We start from the raw sequence: 20,131 nt of genomic DNA on the forward strand, positions 1-20,131 counted from the left end.
AAATATCATCTGCAACATCATCATTACAATCTGGTAAAACAAATTCATCTTCTGTTTCATTCAAATTGTTATCACAATTCAAATCTTTAAAATATTCATAAAGTTCATCAATTGGAATTTTACAATCTTTAGGACTGGTATCATTAAGTTTATTCAGTATTTTCCATAACTCTCTAGGTTCACTAACTGCTGTGTTCAGTCATTCCCAAATAATGGGTACAATTACATAATTACAGTGTCGCCGGCAATATTCCATAAATTACCAGCTTAAAATTTGTTTCGGAGAAGTTTCTTTTTTGTTCTTAGAAGTTGGAATATATACTAACATAAAATTATATTTCGTGGTGATGTAAATCGTAAATAATTTTGTGTGATTTTAACATCCATTATCCGGAAATCACTCCAAATACGAATGTCGCTTAGAAAAAGTCCAAATGTAGGTGTGAAATTAACATCCTTCTTTTCATCCAATTCATATAAACTTTCCATTTTTATTTTACACCATATTATATTTTAATTATATATTACTTTCTTCATCGCATGATGTTGAATACACTTTGACCAAGAAACTAAATCAATGTCGCCGATAAACGTATAACCTACCATAACGAATGTTGAGGTACGGGCAGGAAATATTCATATGACAAGAAAACCTGATTCATATGACTTTAAGAAGTGTTGATATATTAATTTTTTAAATGCTACCTCTAACTTTTGTTACAAGGTTATGAAAATTGAAAAAAATACTTTTTGTTCTGTATTTTCCCATTGTCGCATATAAGAACCTAACCTACGTTACGCATAATTTTGTAACATATTTTCAGGGACAACTCATATGATTCAAAGTTTCTTTAAAATACACATAATTCTTCTCAAGAATCAGTTTTATGAAAGCAAATCAAGAAAATTGTTGCATATATCCAAATTAATAATAATAAACCTAACCTCCGTTTTAATAACCTCCGTTACGCAGTTGTTACCGGACCTTTTTATCGGTATCAACGGCTGTTGACACCGCCGGAAGTCATTTTTGTAGCAGACAGCTTTTGTTGAAAATAATACAGCACGACAAAAGAAAGATATAAAGAATATTTTTATCGATTTTTGAAAGGTAAGTTTGCTCATTTATTCCCCATGATGCAAGAAACATTAAAACGTACAATAAACGTTTTCTCAGCCATTTTCTCATATATAAGACTCTACAACACAACTTTGCTAAAATACGACGACTTTCACAACTTCAATAGCGGTGTATAGCCAATATTATCCAGATTTTCGAGACTTCATGAATGTTACGGAGGTTATGCTAATAATAAAAAAAATTTAACATGCATACACGAAAATAACAATTAAAATTTGTTTACATTGTTACAGATCCCGTTTTAGTCAATCAATTACCACCTATGAGTATCAAATATTGATGCCTTTCATTAACAACACTTTTGATATACGTTACGGAGGATAGAAATTAAAAAAAAATTAATCATTTGTTCCAGGCAAGACTTAATTCTCCTATGGTTACGATAATCGAAGAATATTTTTTGTTCCATTGTCTTGATAGTCATTACATTGAAATACTAACTGTGATATATACGTTCGATGTTGGTAAGTGCTCGAATTTGCCGTTATGGAGGTTTTTAATTTCGTTACGGAGGATAGAAAAAAAATATATGATTATCGATTGACGCCTATGCTTCATAGTGGAGTATAAATACATTATAATATCTATGTAGGTGCGGGCACGCGAGTGTATGAGTATTATGCATGTCCCCCAGATTAGTTGCGCATGTGCGTGTATGAAAACAAGCCTGTTCATTTCGTTCTATTTTTATTTTCAGACAATGCCACTGAGTAATGCAGAGAGACAGAGACGTTATAGGGAGAAACAAAAAGCAAAAAACCCAGTTACATATCTCAAGAAAGAAGCTCAAAGGAAAAGAGAAACATATATTCCATCGAATTTACTTTCCCCCGCTGCATTAAAGAAAAGACGAGAAGAGCTATGTAAGAAGTCAAAGCGACATTACAAGAAAGTAAAAAGAGTCAAAAATGATACGATCGAAGTTGCAAGACCTTCCTCCTCATTAACAATGATAGTCAAATTGCCAATCAACAACATAAACAAGGGAAAACAAGTGAGAAAAACATATCGGAGGTCGTTGAGAACAGCGTACAGGAAAAATAATGAACTGTTAGGAAAGAATTCAGAACTGGAAAGAAAGAATAAAAGGTTACAGAAAAGAATTGAGCGTTTGAACAAGAAGAAACCCTCGATGACGTTGACATCTACAGATGCAGAGGACGCAGACATTTCAAGTTTGGATAGTTCTATCAATAACGAAAGAATACCTATCAATGAAATGACCCCTAGAAGCAAAACAAGAACAGAAGTAAACTCCTTGCAGCTAGATAGGAAAAGGGCAGCACAAGTTAGAAAACAACTCTTACTTTCTAACACAGTACTTCATAGCATTAGGTCATCAGTACAGCAGAAAAAGAAGAAAGGGGTTAAATCAGTCTGGTCCGGGTTGATGTCAAGATATCGGTGTGCATCTGCCTTGAGTAGATCACTTGGGGTAAACAGAAAGAAAGTTAATGATTTGTCAAAAGAGAGGAAAGGCAAAGCTATGTCCGAACAGGTGAAGGGCGTGGTAATTGAATTCTTAGAGAGAGAAGATAACAGCACTACACTACCAGGGAAAAAAGACACTAAAACGACAAATAAAGAAACTAAGCAGAAGCATGTTTTGTCAGATTATGTAATGAACCTGTACGAAAAGTTCAAGCTCGAAAACCCAGAAATTCAGATGTCGAGAACGGTCTTTTATAAGTTAAGACCACCGCATATAATTCTCGCAGATTTTGCCAACAGAAAAACCTGTCTGTGCTCTAAACATCAGAACCTGGCTTTGAAAATAAAGGGTCTAAACAATGTAGGCTTGAGGTGCTCCAAAAATCCTGATATGCTCATCAAGGAGTTCACCATCAATGAGGAGATCTTAGAACAGATAAACTCGCTGGAATCTACTACAATCAAGTTCACTCAGTGGAAGAGAGTTCCAGATGGAACGAAAATGAGGTTTAAAGAAATAGAAGAAACAGTAACAAAAGCAGACTTCTGCGTCAAATTTGATAAAGATCTGACAGAATTCAGGGATCACGTTGATAGAGTTCATACCCAATACAGTCAGCTCAAAACCCTTCGCGAAAACCTTCCAGAGAATGAAGTTTTAATATGGATGGATTTTGCGGAAAACTTTGGCTGTGTCTCAGTTGAAGAGGTACAATCAGCTTACTGGAATGCTGCCATGATATCTCTGCATACTATGGTAGTTTATTATCCTACTGGTACGGACAACAAAATACAGAGCTATGTTGCTGCTTCAGATGTTCTGTCACACAATGCTACAGCAGTCTACACAATCCTTAAAAAAATGATAGCTATCGTGAAAGAAGACAATCCAAACCTCAAAAGAATACATTACCTAAGCGATTCCCCGACAAGTCAGTATAGGAATAAAACAATATTCCAGTTTATTGCAATGCACGATCAGGAATTTGGAATGTCAGCTCGATGGAGCTACCTTGAAAGTGGTCATGGCAAGGGGCCATGTGACGGGCTTGGCGCAAGTGTCAAGAGAGCTGCGGATAATGCCGTCAAGCAAGGCAAGAGGTCGATTCAGTCTGCAGACGATTTTATGATATGGGCTACTGGAGCTCGGGAATCTGGGAGTAGAGTGAAATACATATCTTACAACCAGGAGGATTATGATAACTCAGAGAAGATTTTGTCGGAAAGAATTACACCTGTTGCTGTCAAAGGAACATTCAAAATTCACTATGTCATAGGAAATGGAATAACCGAAGTATATACAAGAAATACGTCATGCTATTGTAAGGAATGTATTGCTGATATTTCTACATCAACATGTGTAGGGTACACGCTTCATCGACTTGTAAAGGACAGTGGTAACGAGGGCATTGTAGAAGCTCTGGCAAGTTCAGATCAAGAGGGAGAAACAGGAGAAGGAAGAAATCTAGAAGGAGTAGAAATAAACAGACACCAGCAGGAGACTGTTGCGCTAGATAAACTTTCGAAAGAAACTTGGGTTGCAGCAATGTACCAACGAAAATGGTACATAGGACAAGTTATAGATTTAGATCAAAATGATGAAGAAGTCAATGTGAAGTTTATGACACAGGCTGGTCGATATGGGGAGAGCTTCAAATGGCCAAAGGAAGATGACATAATCTGGATAAAATTGGAGCACATTTTATGTGTTATTGTGTCTCCTCCTAAACCATCGGGGAAAAGGATAAAAACTTATACCATCCCATTAGATGACTTGAAGAAAATCGAGATCCTCGCTAAAACACATGCCTAAAAAACTTTGATGTACTTGTCATTCCAAACATGTTATTGTGATGTTTTGGTAATATATGTGAATTAAATGAGAAAAAATAACCTCCGTAACACGAAAATATAATTGAAAATAATATATTTCGTCTTAATGTCATTGCAAGTTATATAAATTTGTCTAATATGGCCAGTAAAATATCACTGTTGGTTACAAGAAATATCAAATTAACGATATTAAGTTAAGATAAAACAATCTCGTGAATGTTCATGAATCGTTACGGAGATTATTGCATAAAAGGTCCTTTTAATTTAAAAATACATATAATTTGATATAAAAAAACAGTTGTCTAGTTTGTATCTTGTCTGTGAGTTGTTGTAAAATGTACGCAATAAATATTTGAATGTTACTTTGTATCAACATTTGCATACTGTTTTTTTCTTAACCTCCGTAACAAAGTTGGGCATGTGGATATGCCACATGAAACATGCGCAATAGTAATTCAAAACATATTTATTAGATCATTTTGGAAAGCTGTAATATGAAACTATAATAATATACAATAAGACCTTTTTATATGTTAAAATTCATTACTTCTCTAGTACTGCAAACTTGTAATATGAATTAATTATAAAAAAAACTCTCTTGATTCAGACATTTTATTTGTTTATTTCTTTCTATACATTGCAGAATAATACCATTAATTATTTTGTTATGGTGGTATATGTAAGCCTTTTCACATGAGCCTTGATAAACATCATGTGTTCCTCTTCTTTAATTATTAAGGCTGACTTTATAAAACACTAACTTCCGTAACGTTCACATCTACCTTAACATCTTAAAAATTCTATAACTTGAAAACTGCTTTGATGGTGCGAGTGAAATTTTGGAAATTGACAGACCAGATATAGATACAAAATGGTATACCATTTGTCCCTCTGTTCAGTTGACATTTATTTTTATCAGTTTCTACAATCTAATTGTACCCATTATTTGGGAATGACTGGTTACGTAATTCATTTCCAACCTTAAATTGATAATCATTAAAAGCCTGATTTATTACAGCTTTGTAAGCTTTGCTACTCAATTTTAACTCAGCTCTAGTTTCATCGGTTTTCAAGCGGTTGCGCCTTTTTTTAGTTTTGTGAAATTCTGCCCTCTTTTGGAAACATAAATTATTGAACCACGGCTGAAAAATTTTTGTATTTGGGACAATTATGACGAATGAATCTGTCACCAAATGAATCATGAACGGAGTTCCTAAATATATCAGAGACTGCTTCAACAAATGAGTCAAGTTCAACATTAAAATTATCGCTATTGATATCTAATGCATAAAGCTTTTCCATTGCATTTTTTACTATAATTTCATTTTCAACATTTGTAACATATTGGTCTTTCATATCCGCATTCCCCCTGATAGGAATACGTTCAATTGTATTTACAGGTATACAATTGTTATTCAAATTAGTTTCAGTATAAGTAGAAATAACAATGTGAAGTCTACAGAGTACATCTGATACAAGTGGGTCAAAATCAATGACCTCAAATTCATTAATAACAGGGAATAACTCTGGTAAAACGATCATCTAATCAATGAGGCTTGTTTGATTACTTATCACTCTACCAAGCCTTTTATCTGCTCCAACTCTACCATTAACAATAAACAAACCGTTATTTTTACAAAAAATTAATAACCTTGAGCCGTAAGAATTACATCTTCCTTTATCTTCACTGGTTCTATCTAATGGGATTTTATACTCATCAAGCTTTTGATAACTATTCAGAAAATTGTCTACCCCATCCATACCATCAATATTCAAAATTTGTAATAAATCATCATTAGGTACAATGTAATCAAAATTCGTGTTACTTCTGGCGTTAAAATCACCAATAGGAGATACATGCATATTATCTTCTCGTAATTTCAAAATTTCATTTTCTATGTCATCAAAAATATCAATAGATGAATATTTCGAACCCTCAGGAGGAATATATATCCACCTTACTAACAGTTTTGAGTCATTAACAACGTCACTGATTTTCAACCAAACTACATACTCTGAATCATTATTAACAAACGATGAATTACATTTTAATACACTTTTGTAAATAACAGTTATACCTTCAGACTTTTTATCACATGTTTCTCTATGTTTAGAAAAATAATCATAACCATTTAGCACATTAAACATATCAAACTTGTCAGATTTCGACTCAGTACATATAAATACATCATATTGAGTAATTATATCATGAAACTCCTGAAAATTTAGTTTAGTTTAAAATCCACAAACATTTAGACAAGAAAGTTTTAATTCAGAGAACTGTCCTCTTGTAAGCCTGTCCTAGTAACGATTACCATGCAGTTCGCGTATCGGATTGGTGGGTGGTCCAAATTGTTTTTGCAGAAATAAATCGCCTAGATTTTGGACTATTATCGGGTCTTTGAAACGACGATTTACCCCTTCCATATTTGGCACTGGGCAATAGGGTTGATTTGATTGCTGAACATCATGTGGATAGACACGTTGACCAACAACACAGAGCTTGTCCTCCTTGAATCTGACTGTTCTACCAGCTCTTTGCTCCCGTTTGAATATAGGCCAAAGGATATTCCTGCGCTCTATAACTTCGTTGGGAAATTGTTCACAGAATATCAGGATAATCAAACCACGATAATTACACTGCATATAGGCATATATTACCAAACAAGGGATTTTCAGGTTTTTTTAATTCACCTACCTAACACACGGCTATATTATATATATTTTGGAAAGGTCTTTTATCGTATTTTAAGAATTGCTTGGTCGTAAAAGCGGGAAGCGGTCACATTTTTTAAACTGCAAAAACAACAAAAAATGAGTATATCATAATCAAATAACATATAAAGAAAAATGACGTTTAAAAAGAAACTATATTTCAAAATTATATCAAAATTGTTATTTAATTAAGTTTGATTTAACCTTAAATCATTTTAAAGTTATATTCCTACGTTCTCTAAAATTTAAGAAAAAAAAAAAATTTTGTGAAAAAACTACATTTTTGGGGGTTCAATATCAAACGCCCTGCAATTTTTTTTCTTGCCTTTATAATCATGAAAAAACTTACGTTTTCGTTACAAGAAAATTTTAAAAATTAAGAAATTATAAAGAACCTTATATCAACCTTTTTTCTGTGTAGGGGCAAATAACTTTCGATCGGTCAACTCAGTATACTATTATCTCACGTCTGCAATCAAAAGTAGGACCAACATGTTTGATACAAAGCTAAAAAGTGACGAGAAACACGGATAAACGACAAATTGCTATCTTTATCTAAAGGTTGAACAGAATAGCATAATGCTTGGTATAAACCTTTATTTCAATTTAGTATCGATAGTAAAAGCCATTTAATCTCTCCATGCGACAATATTTCGACTGAAAAATCTAGTTACCATGCACGTTCTTTCTTCAACAGTCATTGCCGGAAGAAGAAAAAAGATCCATAACTGATTTCAGTATAATAACTTTCTGTTAAGTGATTTAGACTGTATATGATTAGTATGTTTTGACTAGAATTGAAAACGACAATGTGACTTTTATGTCAAAAGAGCAAAAAATAAAGCTTTCAATTAACTTAATGACATACGCGACGAATTTGATTTCCCCATTTTTAACCATTTTTTCGTTTGCAATGAAATCCCAGTGACTAAAGCGTATCTAGTATTTCTCCTCCATCTGTCATGGCTGTTCTTCTTTCACCAGATTAGATATCCGAAGAGTGCGTGGTTGGTGTTATTAAAAAAGCAGGAACTGCTTACACTTCCGGTGCACCTGAGTTCATTTCCGTTTTAAGCCGGGTTAATGCTGGTCGTTCTTATGGGTGTATGTTTTAGTTTTTGTTTAAGTGAATTAAACCTGGTTTAACCCACCATTGCCATTGAATATGCCTGTACCAAGTCAGGACCATTGCAGTGTTTTTAAACCTGGTTTAACCTACCATTGCCATTGAATATGCCTGTACCAAGTCAGGACCATTGCGGTATTTTTAAACCTGGTTTAACCCACTATTGCCATTGAATATGCCTGTTCCAAGTCAGGACCATTGCGGTGTTTTATACCTGGTTTAACCTACCATTGCCATTGAATATGCCTGTATCAAGTCAGGACCATTGTGGTGTTTTTACCCTTGTTTAACCTACCATTTCCATAGAATATGCCTGTACCAAGTCAGGACCATTGCGGTGTTTTACCCTGGTTTAACCCACCATTGCCATTGAATATGCCGGTACCAAGTCAGGCAATTTTTTATTAATTATGGCTGGCCTGTTCTCAATGAAAACGATTACAAGCACTTCCGTTTCATTTTGCTGGCCGTACTTTTTGCAATTTTTTGAAAGACTGGAATCCTAAATATAGTGAGCAATGGATTTACCAATGATGTCATGTACATAAACAGAGTCGCGATATATCTGGCGTTTCTATCATTGTAATAGTACCAAGATAACTCTTCATATCCCATCAAAATTAATACTGGTAGCCCACACGCCATATACACTAACGTGTGAAATAATACAGTTATATATGCCTTAAAATTTCTTGATTTTTTAAAGTCGTAATAGTTTCTTCTCTGTCGTTTGTTTAACACAGGAGAATACTCGAACGTTTTCACTTTCTGTGAATTAGTTGTAGGACACATTGATGAAGTGTGAGCGGTCTTACTGGTTTTCGCTAGGTCATCAGTGCTCTGTGGAGGTATTCCTTCAGTTTTTGATGAATCTTGTTCGGAAGTTAAATTTTCTACCTTTCTGCCCTGTTTAGATATTGAATATACAGTGACTACGTTTACCCCAAAAAAGCAAACACTGAAGCCAATCCCGAGAAATAAACCCAGATTTGAAAAGTCTTTATGATTTTCATCATAAACTGTGTTCATATTACATTGGTCAACCGTTCCATGAAATTTTCCGACATTCCAATAGACAGACGGTAAAACGATGACAAGATAACTGAATATCCATACTCCAATAGATGAAAAAATCACGACGTGTTGCGTGATATAGCGCAGACTTTTCAATGGGTACATAATTGAGATACATTTCATCAGAGAAAGAAGTAACAGAGTGTATCCAGTCGTTGTAATTCCTGCGTTATGCAATGTCACAATAAAAAAGCAGACACAGAAATGATGATACAATTCAATTTCTGTAAAATAATATGACACTGACAAAATAAAACAATAGAATCCATTGACAAGATCTGCGACACCCAGGAAAGTGTATAAAACATGAAGCGGATTTCGAGTCTGGTCCGGTATTTTGCAACTGAAAACCAACAGCGATATATTTGCAGCGATTATTAAAACGGTTTGAGTCATTGCCCAAACAAAAATGACATCCCGGAAACCTTCCAGTGAGCTGGCGCGTTCGGTTGCGTTCATTTTAACTGCAGTACGCACAAAGTCTAACTTTTATATGAATCAAATAGTTCATGCTTCAATTCGTTTTATTCTTTATTCAGCTCAGCATGTCCTGTTTGTCAAAAGTATACATCACTTGCTCGTTTAAGCAATGTTTTGAACATAATGTATATATCAAAATCAGCTGCGTTAAAGTCATCGTATTTCGGGATATAGAAATGAAACTTCTATTCAGAAAACTATGCCGCTCCTTCCAAACATATGAATGCATTTTCTAAATTATTCCATTTCAGACTTTTAATATTCACTAGCAATTCGCTGCTGTCATTCAAATACTTTTAATTCGTCTGGAGTCAGGAATCTAAGTCAGCACAAATGTTTCGGTTTTGCTCTCTCTCTATATATATATATATGCCAAAAGTCTTGCTGGTGGAATGATAGTACGCCATTGTCGCAATATTGATTTTAGAACAAGTTGGTCGCTTTTAACGTTAATGGCTTAGACCGATTGCACATTAAAGATAGAAATTATGATGATGTAACGATGTATAACAATTTAATCAGCATTTATATCTAGGTGATAATTCTTGTAACTTTCTATTGATCAACATACCAATAAAGGTCCAATCTCCTGCGGAGAGGCCTGATGGTGGTTTCTCTTTTGTAATACTCAGTGCTTATAGCTCCATTCCTTTTATGCCAGTTAATACTGAACACCAGAAACATCTTTGCGGATTTGTAATAAATAAATGCTCATGTCCTGTGATTTTTTTCACATCATGTAAAGCAGAGTCTATAAGCTAGTGTAAAGCAGAGCCTACAAGCTAGTGTACAGCAGATCCTACATTGTATATACTAGTGTAAAGCAGGGCCTATAAGTTAATGTACAGCAGAGCCTATATACTAGTGTACAGCAGAGCCTATAAGCTAGCAGGTGATACGTAGTAGACGCGTTTATAGGTTTGCGGAGTCGATTGCTTAAGGTTTTGCTAAACAAACAAGATTTTGAATATTAAAAAATCTATGGTGACGGTCGAGATAAGTTGACAACTTAAAATAAAACGCTTTAATTTCTTTGTACAAGTAGGGGCGTTTACGCTGATGATATATTTTTTGGCGGTTGTAAACGGGCATTTAAAAAATAAAGATACCTTCAATAGACTTAATTATTGATTAAAATTAGAGGATTATTTGAATGTGTCAAATTAAACAAAAAACTTTCACAGCAGACACTATCTTGAGCGACATAAAAACAATTAAATCCGTTCCCTTTAATTACGTGTACTTATCATGGTGATTTTTTGTTTGTGTAGGATAATGAGAAGTATTCATCGTGACGTTAACATGGCCTCACCAGATTTTCACTTATTTGGTTTATCTTGCCTATTGAAATTTCACAAGGGTGTAACGATTGAAAAAATGGTGGAAAAATTAAGCGACGGACAATGTCGTTATAGACCACGGGCCAGCATAACCCACTCCCTCCCCCCACCCCAGAGGATTTTTTTTTAATCTATAGAGCGTTCATTATTGGTGTATTAGAAACACATTTCTACCTATTTTCAAAAAATAAATGTAGCACTAGCTCTGCGTTTCAGCGGGAAAAAAACCCATTAAATATGGTGCTCGACTAGTAAATAAACACTAAGTTTATTTGAGAGTGAGAGTGCACCTGTGTCCCAAGTAAACCGGTTGATCGTCTATAAAATCTGATAAACACGGTGGCAGAATGCGTCCTCGTGATATTTTTCATGTTGTTCCCTCGGGATAATTTTTGGTTATCACAAGATAGTTATATCGTTCCCTCAAAAGAAAATATGTCGTTCCGTCAAGATACTATGTCGTTTCCTCGTGATACTACGTGATATGTCGTTCCCTAAAAATACTATATCGTTCAATAACGTATAGCGATACGAAGAGCCATCAGACGTGTACAAGTGTGTGTGGTGTATAATCCTTACCCAGAAGTAAAACACAAAATATTAATTTCTTGGTAATATTCGGTAGGACCATTTGAATAATCAAAGCAGTTTATTTAAGAGTTGGCTATGATAAAAATTTTGTTTATTGAAAAATAACATAAATTTTCCATGTGCATATTGTTTATTGCGATTGTCAATATTTTTTTATCCATTGAGATATAACAAAATTATTTTAACCAATCAGATAACAGTATTTATCTCAAATTATTTTATATTTTAGTAATTGCTAGCTTTTCTTAAGAATGTATCATATCTGTAAAGTTATGTGGAGACTTTCTATCAAAAAGGGGCCGCCTCGAGTACTGAAGATCATGGGTTTAGTCCCTGGCTGGGTTATACCAAAGACTTAACACTTGGTACATGTAGTGACTGCTTCCGTGCCAAGCGTGTGGCATAAAGGAGATAGGGTGACAACTGGTTTGCTTTAGGTTATATGGGTATTACGCATTCAAAAGGGCTCTGTGTCAACACATAATTGACCCAGCGTGTTTGTTTCGTACGAAGCATGGTGATCGTTTTATCCTGAAATGTATGAAATATCCGTCGTACACGACGTAAAACTACCGTCAAGTGTAATTGATTGAAACAGTATGTTGTATGTAAAGTCGTGTAATAATCAATGAACATTACAGACTTCATGTTCACAAGCACAGAGACTTGGGGCATGGATAGTTCCAACCGAATAGATTTTTTATTTATTTTATTTATTTATTTTTAATTGTTTCTATCAGATTTGTAAATCTTATTAAAATACACTTTTTGCTAGTTTCTGAGCCCTTACAAATAAAATACATTATACCTATAACGGAATTAAAAGACTATTCAAGTGCCTTAAATCTCTACATTCTGCCATCATCATCTTGTTTTGTCTTATATTTAATTTGTATATTGCTTTAATTGTTTGTTTTTGTTTTGTGTTTGTTTTTTATTTGTTTGTTTGTTTGTTTGTTGCCGTTTTTGTTAGTTGTTTTCTTTTGTTATTGTTATTGATTTTGTTATTGTTTTGTTTTTGTTTTGTTTTGGTTTGGTTTGTCTATTTGTATGTTTGTTTTTGTTTTGTTTTGTTTTGGTTTTTTTTCTTTATTTTCGGTGCATTTGATCGTTGCTCAATGTCTTCTCTGTTGATTTGTTTTCATTTAGGTTCTATCTGTTGTGTCGTTGTCGTTGTCCCTCGATACTATTGCACATGTGCAAATGCATGGTGAATATTTAACTGACTTCCATTTGAACGTATAGTAAAATTCACATATCCCACATTTTCGACAAATTATATAATTTCGAGAGAGTAAACCAATAAATGGATATATAAATTGACAGTCCAGATTTGTAGTTATAGCATTTCTATTGTGATACAACTGAGAAGATAAAGGTATGCTGGATGGTTCGAAGTTTTTAGTAGAGGCCGAGTTGCTCATTTACTTTTGTTGCTTTTTACGTATCATTTTGGTTATTTTATATTCTTTGTTGTTTGTGTCTGTTTTCCATATCTGGTCTTTGTCTCTGGATTACTTTTTAATGATTTCTGTTAGAATCTTGGTTCCCTTGTTTACTCTTTGATAATGAGGCCTTTTAGGCCCTTTTACCATGTGTCCAGGTCACTATGTACAGTAAACCTTCATTATATTTACAATATTTGTTTCAAAAGGTTTTAGATGTTCTTGGTCTTACATGTACTAGATGTTTTAATACAAGAAATTAACACACTAAGACTGATTATGTGGTCTGTAAACCTGTTTCTGAATAAGATTTAAAAGTTAACTTACGTGTCTGTGAAATGCATGAATCGCCTCCTCTCTGATTTTTATAAAGACTGGTATTTTTTTACTTATTTGAAAACTTTTAGCTGAAGTTACATGTTTATAAGGTCAACTGTTGATTCCCCTCTTTTTCATAAAAAAAAAATTATTTTTGTTTCATCAATGCATGCGTCCGAGATAATGGCGGAACTTTAAGTCTGTATATATGATAAGTATATTTAATAAATACATGTAGGTACATATGTACTATTCATACCAATGCTATAACACATGCTATGTATGATATAATATCAACTTGTAAGTATGGATTGTAACACAATCTAACGCTAAAATTACACAAATACGACAAAAAGAAAATAAACAACCCTTGACAAAATCTAACAAAAACATATTATTCAATCAATAAGAAGAACATACGACTTTACAGACATATGCAAGTTCAGGTAAATTCAGTTTTATTGTCAAGTTAGCAACTCCATTTATAAAGTTATAGACTTCCCCAATCATACACATTTTACTCGCGAACTTCCAGAACACCCCTATCTCTCAGCTAGCATTTGATCATCAACAAACTATATTACCGTTGTTTACAAGTTAAACCTGCACCTCCGTCGGATTATATTCGCTTCGAGAACATACCCATCTTTCAACTCGCATGCACATCAACTAACTATATTACGGTAATATAGTAAGTTGATGTGCATGTGAGTTGAAAGATTGGTAATATGCCATTACAAGTTAAACCTGCAACCACGTCTCATTCTGCCTATTGTTTTATTTGCAATTTTTTGAAAGACTGGAACACGAAAAATTGTTAAGAACGGGTTTATCAATGATGACATGTACATGAAAAGAGTCGCTAAAAATATTACATTTATATCTTTGTAAAAGTACCATGACAAAGATTTGTTTGTCGTCAACACTAGAGTAGGCAAACCACACACCATGTAAGCCAGTATGTGTATCAACACAGTAATGTACGCTTTAAAATTCTTAGATCTCTTTTTGTGGAATGAATTTTTATTTTGGTCGATTTTTCTTTCACTAGATTTAGCGTTCAGTACATTCGATTTCATCTGGCCAACCGCCACAGAAGGGGATGTTACAACTGTACCTATAGTCTTGCAAGTTTTCTCTCTTTCATTAGTGATGGTCGGTTGTTTGTCTTCATTTTTTACCCTAACTTGTCCAGAAATCCAAGATCCTACCTTTTTTCCTCTCTCAGTTATTATATATACAATGACAAGATTCATAGCGGCAAACCCTACGCTGAAAATAGTGCCCAAACCAAAACCAACTACTTTGACATACTGTCCATGATTGTCTCCGAGAATGGTTTCCATACTACAAGAATCTGTTATTCCAATAAAGTTTCTGGTCCTCAACAGTGAAAAGGAAACCGTAATTACAGTGAAGCTAAAAATCCATACACCGGCAGACGACACTATTGCAACATTCCGAGTGATATAATGAAGACTTTTCAAGGGATAAACAATTGAGATACATTTCTTCAAAGACAGCAGTAAAAGAGTGAATCCCGTTGTTGTAATTCCAGAGTGTGTCATCAGCATAAGACAAAAACAAATAAAGTATCGCTGGAAAAAAGCAATCTGAAAGTAATATCTGATAGCTAGAAGCATACATATTATTCCGTTAAACAGGTCTGCAGCACCAAGAACTGTATACAATATATGTAGCGGTTTCCTGGTTTGATCTGGGATTTTATAGCTGAAAAACAGCAGAATTGTGTTCGCAGTGATGATAATGATGGACTGAATCATAGCCCAAGAAAAAACAAAACTTTGGAATCCCTCCAAAGAACTGGTAGAGTTGTCGGCACTACGCATTTTTTTAACTGACTGTTCACAACTTTGTTTAAATTTGACAAGAGTTGTACTTTACCGTCCTGTATGATGGAATATCCTATATATGGAGTTAATTACGCATCCGACTTTACATTCCAACACGGTTGAATAATGCAGTGAATTACGACATCGATTGGTAACCACTATTTGGAATAAGAGTATTTCTGATGTGTTCTATATCTTACATGTATGCGTCATTCCATAGAGATGAGGTATTAAAACACGAATCCGTTTCTAAAACATATCCAATATCGCCTAGCCAATAGATCTAGACATGCCATAAAATTTTCCTCTAATCACATCGTCGTCATTCAGTTTCAACGAATATTCAGTATCACGACTTCGGTGTATGATCTATCATTCTATTTTTTCGAAGCATTGCAAACTTGTTTAGGTATACTAGTGGCCTATTGTTGCATGTCCACCATTTTCTGCGAAAAGTGTGCGAAATAAATAAAAACATAATTCATGTCTCATCCGCGCGTAAATGTACATACAATGTATTTTGAAACAGTCATACAATAACATAAGCAGACATGTGTGAATTGGAACCAACATGTTACAGATTATGGGGTGTTAACCTATATTAATTATTGTATAAATTATAGATTACATAATTGATTGCATTTTCTATTGATACCTAATTGGTGTGACAGGTGTCGTGAAATAATTTAGCGTGCAATAAAGCGTTAACAACCACTCCTTTTGATTCATTTGGAATAAAAACTAAATCTTTGTTATTATTTTTACGCCAGAAAAATTCAAGAAATCCTCCTATAAGTGTGTAATAATATGACTTAAATTCCTACCCACCCTATTTTTTTTCATCCAAGGTAACCTTGAACAGGCATTATTAATTTTTCTTGGTCCTATGTGTACAACCTTTTTTTTTTTTTTGTTTTAACATTTTTTATGTATTGTGAATTTGTTGCTTTTTGTGAAGTAAGAGCTTTTTAAGGCGCCAATATTGTTAGCGACTTCTTGCACTCGAAATTTCAGTACTTTATATTCGCATGTGATTTGCATAATTATATATTTATACGCTACGTAATGCGGTAGATCTTTGCCGTGTTTACCGCCATGGTGTCATAGTTCTAGCTTAATACGAGATAAGAATGTACCTCTTAAATGTCATATACGTGTGCTCTACGTGTGTTTCTTGCTTGTATGAGAACGGTTAGTTTAAATACTGATCGGTTAGCATTGAACATTACCCATTTTCCGATTCAGGCACATGGGCTCGTTACAAGACTTTATAAACACGGTCATTCATTAGTACGGCCTCGATATCTATGAATATTCATTGCCAGCTATTTATATCTAGTTCCTAATCTGGTCAATATTACAAGCGACCCAAAGGATATTATTTTTTAACTGATAATTTGAGTGTGTTTTACAAAGACAGATTTGTTTTATAAAGTCATGTGATACTAAATTCCCCAATTAAACTGTCAATGCTCTAGGTAGAATAATAGAACAAAAAGAGGCCTGAATATTGATATGCAAAGTAAAGACGCGGAATTAGTCAAAACCAATTATTTTAGGACCTCCACACTTCGATCCAAGTTCCATTATAATTATTTCAGGACCGCAGCAATTCCATTTCAGGATCTCCTCAAATCCTAATTCATTGTGGTCCTGAAATTGGATTGTGGAGGTCCAAAAAATTTCCATTCTAAGCTCATGAAATTAAGTTACGGATGTACTGAAATCAAATTATTGAGGTACATGAGTAATTATTGAGGAGAACCTGAAATATTTGAGGGGCTCCAAAAATCGAATTACGGAGATGCTTAAATAACTGATGATCTCCATAGATATTGAATGATAATTTTGACTATGCGGACCAAGATCGGTCTTTTAAATCATCACTGATAACAAACAAATGCTTAAACAAAAATTAGGTATGCTATACATTAAAAAGTTTGTCGAATGTATATGGTTTTTTTTATTCCGTATGCTATTTACTTTTCTTCAGAGAGCGAGATTCTGTGGGGCCAATTAGATTTAACTGATCTCTTGATACAATAAAGCCTTAACAAACAAACAAGTTTAGACTACGGGTAAGATGAACCCAAATATTAAGTTCCTACAATTACTCCATTAGAGATTAGAGAATTTGATACAGAGAGGGGCTGAATTATTCGGGTTAATAAACTGGCAGATTTATAACGAACAATTAACCCTAAGTTTTTCACACGTCAGTCTGTCCGTAGAGATTATGTCTTGAATTGGTGCCAAATCAAAGCGTTGAAGGCAATATAGCCTAATATTACATACACATAAGTATAGTGACACATGGCATAGAGGACGATGATTAGCAAGAAGCTAGTATTCTGAATGGTTTGCACGTTGTGGTCTGCAAAAATATGACCGACTGTACGAGTAAATGAAAGCAATACAAATTCTTGTACAGACCATATCAATATGTCAGCCCAGTAAGTGCATCCTTCATTTTAAACTTTATATAAACTAACAAATTCTCCAGAGCTAGATACAACTTTTAAACGCTACGGAGGGATCATAAAGTTAATTCAAATGTCTATAATAGTTATGAATAATACGTGTACAAAAATTACATTTGGTCAATAAGTGTAAAAGTTATATACTACATACCGATTATGGTCATTAATTATTCTAATTATATTAAAGGATTGGTAACAGCTTTACATAAATTTGTGCGAAAACCGATATTCAAAAACATCTGCTTAGAAGATTCCATTGGAAACAATCACTTGCCACTGGGAAAATTAATGTAATAGTAATGGTTTAAAGATACAAATGCGCTGTAACACACAAAAAATGTCCAATTTTTTAGTTTTTGTTCGTTGTTTTGGTTTTTTTTTTCTTTTGAGGAATTTCAAATGTTAAAACGAACATTAAAAAACGTGAAAAACAGAAGTCAGCCCTTTCTTCCATAACATTATAACATCAATTATAAAAATCCGCCAGGATATATGCAAATGTTTTCTATATATATTAAAAAAATAAAATACAAGTCCAAAACTTCATAGAAATATTTCTATGAATGTATATATTATAAAGATTTTTAAAATATGTTCAAAACTTACAAATATATATTCAATATGTTTCTAGAAACATATTGAGTATATATTTGTAAGTTTTGAACATGCATTTGTAAGTTTACAACCTATACTTTTATTTTGAATATATTTAGGAAAGTTTTGCATAAATATTTGTACGTTGTGAACATAACGAATGAATCTACTTTTTTTTAATGAATATTGCAACGTTTAACGTGTCATATCTGGATTATTGAATTATCGCAAAACGTGTATTCGCACGGACAGATAGATGGGCGAAGTGATGAAGATCAAAATAACAAAAGATTACATCTTTTATATACTTACTACCAAGTTAGAGTGGTTTAATCCTGGTTTGCATACATTTAATGACAAGTTTATATAAACTTGTAAGAAATTGTTGTTTTAATAACTATAGTCTGTTCTTTATTGATCACCCAAATTTCACCTGGATTTTACCTGTACAATTGTAGTTAAAATTGTAAAAATACTGTTATAAGCTAAGCACATATTAGAAAAAAAGTATTTGTTATCATTTAGTAACTTAATGGTGTTTTAAATAAAATATTTTAATAGTTTAAAACATGTTGTTGAATATTGAGATTCTAGTACAAAAATTATTTACATGCATTTACATGTATATATGAAAAAATGAAAACTTTACCCTTAATTATTACGTGTTGAAATGTATCATGTTCCGTAATGCCAAGCTCCCAAGCTAATTACATTCACAAATAGATGCAAGTTAAACATCTCTGAAGTGTTCAGCATCAAAGCTAGCAAGAACAACAGACTTTTATGGAACCAATACCAGACAGAAGGGCCTCGCACTACTTACCATAATCTACAGGACTGGCACAACAAGATAAAGAAGGAAGTCCGACATGCACACCCCAACATCTATGAAATAATTGACTTACTACAGACATCTCAGGCCTTGACAGAACAGTGATCCAGTAATTAGCAAGAGAAGCTCGCCCACCAAAAAGACCTGTCTACCAACGTACTGACTCGAGACTATAACTCATGCAGACAGGGTTTAATTACTGTGACATACTACGCATATGCTGCTTCCCACCAAAAAATGTGTGTATAAGTGTGTGTTGGATCAGAACGCCTGCACTCTTTTTCTAAAAATTATGTTCACACTTCTTATCTTCAACCAGATATAAATGATGAACAGAATATAGCTTACTTTGCATACATCCAACGAAGAAAGCCCTTAAAAGCACACAATTAAGCACAAAGTTAATCTTCAACACTACTAAGACAAATTATGCATCAGGCTACAACAAATATAACCGAATGTTCACCTGTCCTTCCACGGGAGTATAAAGGTGCTCTCATGGACTGTTGGCTCGGACTGGCGTTCGTTATTCTACCGAAATTATCATATGGGAGCAACCATTTGATTTTTTTGGGGGCGGGGGCTCTAGAATTAAATTTTTCGTCTTGGGATACTTTTTTTGTTAAGACTATCCTTACTTTTTAAAATTGATTCTGGCAAGTCCTGGATTTTTTTTTAATTATACAAATATGACAAAATTAAGTGTTTACAAAAAATAAACTGACTTTTTTTCAGATGCATCCGGTCTTTTTTTTTCACCCGAATAGTCATCCTGGATTTCTTTTACCATATGCTACCACCCTGCCTTTTTTCAAATTTAATCCTAGCCGCCACCCCAATAAAAAATAAATTGGTTGCTCCCAAAGAGAACATCTCTC

The 20,131-nt window shown here is 33.8% G+C and overlaps 1 protein-coding gene across 1 annotated transcript; it reads left to right on the forward strand.

Annotated features, from left to right (window-relative positions):
- Positions 1-228: 228 nt before the first annotated feature.
- Positions 229-4,385, forward strand: LOC148607631 (uncharacterized). The gene is made up of 2 exons (XM_088543550.1): positions 229-1,111; positions 1,839-4,385. The coding sequence occupies exon 2, from the start codon at positions 1,842-1,844 to the stop codon at positions 4,383-4,385; it is 2,544 nt and encodes an 847-aa protein (XP_088399676.1). The 5' UTR covers positions 229-1,111; positions 1,839-1,841.
- The last annotated feature ends 15,746 nt before the right edge of the window (positions 4,386-20,131 follow it).

This window comes from Perna viridis, chromosome 9 (assembly GCF_037379345.1).
Source record: "Perna viridis isolate PV_CMFRI_1.1 ecotype Kerala chromosome 9, ASM3737934v1, whole genome shotgun sequence".
Classification (NCBI taxonomy): Eukaryota; Metazoa; Mollusca; class Bivalvia; order Mytilida; family Mytilidae; genus Perna; species Perna viridis.